The 6,000-nt window shown below is 37.9% G+C and overlaps 1 protein-coding gene across 1 annotated transcript; it reads right to left on the bottom strand.

The window, feature by feature from the left end:
* Positions 1 to 4,710: 4,710 nt before the first annotated feature.
* LOC141619377 (uncharacterized) lies at positions 4,711 to 5,346 on the bottom strand. The gene has a single exon (XM_074436395.1). It carries the CDS (start codon positions 5,344 to 5,346, stop codon positions 4,711 to 4,713), a length of 636 nt encoding a protein of 211 aa, XP_074292496.1.
* Positions 5,347 to 6,000: the final 654 nt, after the last annotated feature.

The following is a 6,000-nucleotide window of genomic DNA, read 5'->3' on the forward strand; positions in this document are numbered from 1 at the left end:
CCACTAACATTTTGACAATAATTAAACTTGATTTCTTAATATTGTTCATAAATGGACCCAAAATACAAAATTATGCTATAAACTTCAAATTAAATTATAAAAATTTCAAATAATTTCGAAATTTGAAATTAACACTCATGAACATTCTAGAAAAATACCATGACACTCATAATGTTCAAAACTTAGGTTAAAAATTTCGAAAATTTATCGAGAAAAACAATGTTGCGGTTTATCGGTTTTAAGAATTATGACCATAAAAATATGAGAAAAATTATACTTATCAACTTTTCACTTTTAGATCTGAAACATATGATAAAATGCAACATGTGACATTTTTCATTAGTCATGAAGTATGTTTTATCATTATTTCTAATTATAGTCACTATTTATGTGATTTTTCATCAAAAATTCATAAATCATGCATAAAGACTTCATTATAGCCAAATATTTTACACACATCTTGTAAAACTGCATGTGACAACATACTAAATTTCCATGACCAGATTCGAAATATAACTCATAATAACCTATTTACCCATTTAAATACGATTTTAACTTGAAAAATCCATATTTCGAGCAAAACAATTCATTTTATCATTACAATTTATAGGCTATCAGTAGATAATATATGTAAAAACATATCCAAAAACCACTGAAAAATTCGAAGTTTAGCTATTTTTCGTCCAAAAATGACATTTTTATCATAAAAATCACATTTTAATGCCAATATTATATAAAATGTACTATAAAATCCATAAATAAACCAAAATGTCCTAAAACTCACTTAGGACCAGAAACGTTTAACATGCAATGTTATTTTAAGGTTTATCTTCATAAATCAAAATTAATTAGTTTTGTATGTTAATCATATAACTCGGAAAAACTATAAACCGAATTGCATGCAAACAACCTAAGGCTCATTATACCGCTTGTTAGATTCATTAATCACATTAATTTACATATTCATATATGAATTAATTTATTTAGTCATAAAATAAATGTTAGATCTTATGCATGCAAACTAAAACTAGATAAGAGAAGAAATCGTCTTTCTTACTTTGGGATTTCGGATATAAGAGTACCAACAAGATCTCCTTCTTGTTAGTTCTTGAGCTTCCTTATAATGGATGAACAAAAGGTCCAAAATAGAACCTCTCCCAAAAGTGAATACCCAAGGAAACCTCTTAATAACTAATACTATTTTGTACTAGAAATAATACAAGTCTTACTTAAAATTTGACACAAAATAAATTGTATTTTCTCTTGAATATTTTGGTCAAGAGAGGAGCTTTTGTGAGGTTTTTATTTCTATAAATGTTTTATAAGATGTAGAGAGAATAGTTATTTCTTACACTAGAAATTTTTATCATCAAAAATGAATGAATAATGGAGAGGAAAAACCCTTGGCTTTTTACCATGCAAAACCGGTTGAAGGGGAGGAGAGTGCCCAATGCATGAGCTAGTTTTTCTACCCAAGAAAGAATAGGTATGCAAGGTAACTAGTTAGTTTTAATCATTGTGTTTTCCACTTAAAATAAAAACACAATATAAACCTTATACTCCCTCCATATTTTCGGCACATATGACATAAAATGGAAGGTCCATTTTATTTTGTCTTTTGTCAATTGTGACATATGTGACATGTTGCTTGACTTGTGAAATGGTAATGTATTTATAACATATTAAAAATCAACATACTCATAAAATATGTCATATGAAAAATCGACTAGTAATTCGTAATTACTTGTGCCAAAACGGTTTATCAAATTATAAATTACAACGTCTTGTATTTATAATAAATCATTCATTCAATTTCAATTTCAATTGTTTCGTAAACAATAATTTTATCTAAGTAATAAAACAATTCGATTACTTAGACCGTATCTAACTTAATCGAATTACAATAAGACACGTTAATTTTACTCACAAGATCATCCGTCAATTTTAAGCAATTTAATTAACTCGTATCGGCATACTATTAATTAAATAATCAATTAAGAGTATTTCTCTATAGGTATGACCTAAGGGGATCAACTGATCACCACCGTCGCACCACAGTAATGTCAAACTCTAGTCAGCCAATCATTACCGATATGTGTGGACCAGTTGACTGTAAAATATTACATCCCACATGTATTCTTAAAATGAGATTTAAACATGTGATCATCATGATCGACAGTTGTGATCGCATTATTGTCGGAGGACACATATTCCAACAATTGGAGGGGTAGTTTGGGCTAGTGGAAGGAGATACCTCTCTTGGGTAAGGTCGCGGGCGTTTGGGAGAGCAATGGAGGTCAAACATTTCCGGATCAATAGGTAAGTTTTCTTATCATCCCAATAGTACCTTATAAAGTCAAGTGAGGTTAAGTGGTCATTGTTTATGGTACTGATTCCCTCAACCGGCCGATGCCACGACTCTACAAAACCCACCGTACTTTTGGCAATTTGGGTGATCAAACCCCCTATCACGATTGGTGAATTATTGCGGATATTGTTTCCAATCTTTTGCATGTGAAGGATCATCAAGTGGGCAATGTTAATTTGGTAGTCTTTGGGTTGTTGCCTAAGATAGCTTTCAAGTATATAAAGCTCATCGGAGCGCATATTGTGAGGCTCATGCCTCCCAAATACGGTCCACCCCATAGAGCGGTGCCAAGTTCGGATGATTAGGCTATGGATGTGACTCTCTTTCATTTTCGGCTCATCATCGGTACTCTCACCCGAAATTGCTTTCCACAACTCTTCTTGATTAAACCTCGTCGGGGGAAGATGGCTCCCCGTACATGGCAACCCATACATGTTACCAAAACTTTCAAGGGTAATTTCTACCGTCTTGTTCATTAACCGGAAATATATACTAGTTATTTTACTTGTATTCTTATTCTTTTCCAGTTCAAGGGAGCACAAAAATTCAAGTGTGATTCTTTCAAAAGTTTGGCGACGTAAATTGTACATTGCCCCCATCCCGACCCCATTGAATAATTTCTCACATTCGGTGTCCCACCCAAGTCTTCTCAAAGTATTGCGACAAATGAATCTAATAGGAATAATGTCACTAGATTTAAGGTGAGCAAACCTTACCATGTGCGCTTCGGTAATGAAAATCACCTCCGGAAAGGATGGGACAGGTGCCACCACGGTTCTACTAGAGCTAGCCTCGGCCCTAGCTCGCTTGCTTGGTACCATCTTTGACAAATAGTTACCTTACCTTGTTAACCCAAGTTAAAACCCAAATTTTCCCACCAAATGGTTTAAAAGGACAAATAAACCTTAAACAAACAATACTAGAGTATAGAACTTACCCGAAAGATGAAGTCGAATTTTTGGATTTTGCTAACCCTAGATTTGGAAGTGATAATTTTTGATATTTTTGGTGTTTTTATGTTGATGGGGTTTGGAGTGATGATATATGGTTAAAAGGTAGTTTTTCTTCATAAGATTGATGATTTGATGATGATTTTGAGGATTTGTGGTTGAGTTGGTGAGGAGAAATAATGGTGTTTGTGTTTAGGAGAGAGAGAGAGAGAGAGAAAGAGAGAGAGAGAGAGAGAGAGAGAGAGAGAGAGAGAGAGAGAGAGAGAGAGAGAGAGAGAGAGAGAGAGAGAGAGAGAGAGAAAGTGATTTTTAGAAAGTGAAAATAAAATGAGTGGTGAAGAGGAGAAAAGCTCATCCGGTCAGTGGGTCTGGGCCGATTGTGGACCGGCTCAGAGCCCATGGTTATTTTTTTTTATTTTTGCAATTTTTTGGCCTTGAGAATCAGCGGGTTCTGGGCCGGTCACCAACCGGCCGACCGGCTCAGACTCCCCCCTTTTTTCGGGAAAAAATTTCTAAGGAAGAAAAGTGACTCTCAGCCGGCCGACCGGCTGGGAGTCCTTCCAAGAAGTTTCCGCCAATTTGTCATAAAAAGGAACTCTCAGCCGGTAGACCGGCTGCCGGCCGGCCGGCTGGGAGTCCTTTGCACTTGAATTCTTCATCAAATTGCACCAAAGTTACAGCAGTTTTCTAGCCGGTCATGGACTGTCCGCCGGTCTACCGGCTGGAACTCCTCTTTCACATTTTTTCAAATTTTGCTCACTTGAATTATGTCCAAAAGTTCCAGCGGGTTTTAAGCCTGTCCTAGGCAGGCTGCCTGTCCATAGGCTCAAAACCATTTTGGGCACATCTTATGTTTCAAACATCAATCATTTACCGAAGACGGATCATTTCAAAAATCAACTCTCCCAAACACAATTTCACCATGAGAACTTCTCCTAAATTCCAACGGCAACTCCAAGTGATGATAAACCCGAGTAACCCAAGTAACTCCCATGCACCTACACTAACATGAATGCAATATTTACAAAAAATGGTGGTTCTTGAGAAACTCCACCAAACCTATTCATTGCTCAAGAACTTTTAACTTGTCTCCTCCTCGGGAAGGGGTTCCCCGAGGTAGAGCACTTCAATAGGACCCTTGCCATCTCCTTCGTAGTAATGCTTCACTCGTTGCCCATTAACTTTGAAGGTTCTTCCTTCCTCACTCCAAAGTTCAAAGGCACCGTAACAAGATATGTCCATCACTTTGAAGGGTCCCAACCACCTTGATCTAAGCTTGCCTGGGAATACCTTCACTTTGAAATTGAAAAGGAGAACAAGGTCTCCTACATCGATATCTTTCTTCACAATTTTGGCATCATGTCATTTCTTCATTTGATCCTTGTAAATTTTTTAGCTCTCATAAGCTTTCAACCTCAATTCTTCTAGTTCATTCATTTGAAGGAATCGAACTTCTCCGGCGGCATCAAAATCAAAATTCATTTCTTTAAGAGCCCACCAAGACTTGTGCTCCAACTCAACGGGCAAATGACAAGCCTTGCCATACACAAGCTTGTAGGGTGTGGTTCCCAAAGGTGTTTTGTATGCCGTGCGGAGAACCCATAAGACATCCGGCAATTTTTGTGACCAATCTTTCCGATTTTTGCTTATCACCTTTTCGAGTATTGCCTTGATTTGCCGGTTAGACACTTCCACTTTCCCACTAGTTTGTGGATGGTAGGCAAGGGCGGTCTTATGCCTCACTCCGTGATTTTCCAACAATGACTTGAACGTGCTCTTTCGGAAATGGGAGCCACCATCACTTATCACAACTCGTGGAGTTCCGAACCGGGGGAAGATTGTGCTTTTGAACATCTTCATCATAACCTTGGAGTCACTGGTTTGTGATGCAACCGCCTCTATCCACTTCGAAACATAGTCCACGGCGACTAAAATGTATTCATTGTCGCATGAGTTGGAAAATGGTCCCATGAAGTCTATGCCCCAACAATCGAATAGCTCAATTTCAAGGATGTTGTAAAGGGGCATCTCGTTTCTCTTTCCGATGTTGCCGGTGCGTTGACACGCATCACATAATTTTACCAAGTAGTGAATATCTTTGAACATAGAGGGCCAATAGAATCCGCCTTGGAGGATCTTGGCAATGGTTCATGAAGTGGCCAAGTGTCCTCCATAGGCCGAATTTTGTACTCGATCAACGATTTCCATGCCCTCTTCTCTAGACACGCACCTCCGGAACATCCCATCCCCACACTTACGGAACAAGTGGGGATCATTCCAAAAATATCTCTTGGCGTCATGCCTCAATTTCCTCCTCTCTCTTGAGTCTAGCTCATCTGGTATAAACTCATTTACCAAGTAGTTAGCAAGGTCCGCGAACCATGGAGTTGTGGTGCTAACTCCCATAAGACTATCTTCTCTTAGCCATTCATTAATCGGCCCACTTCCATCTTGAATTCCATGATCTTCAACGGTTAATCGAGATAGGTGGTTGGCCACCACGTTCTCGGTTCCCGCCTTGTCCTTGATCTCCAAGTCAAAATCTTGAAGCAATAAAACCCACCTCAAGAGCCTTGGCTTGGCATCCTTTTTCACCATGATTTGCCTTAAAGTGGTGTGATCGGTATACACCACCACCTTAGAGCCAACCAAATATTGCCGGAATTTCTCAATAGCATGAAC

Source organism: Silene latifolia, chromosome X (assembly GCF_048544455.1).
Source record: "Silene latifolia isolate original U9 population chromosome X, ASM4854445v1, whole genome shotgun sequence".
In the NCBI taxonomy this organism is placed as follows: domain Eukaryota; kingdom Viridiplantae; phylum Streptophyta; class Magnoliopsida; order Caryophyllales; family Caryophyllaceae; genus Silene; species Silene latifolia.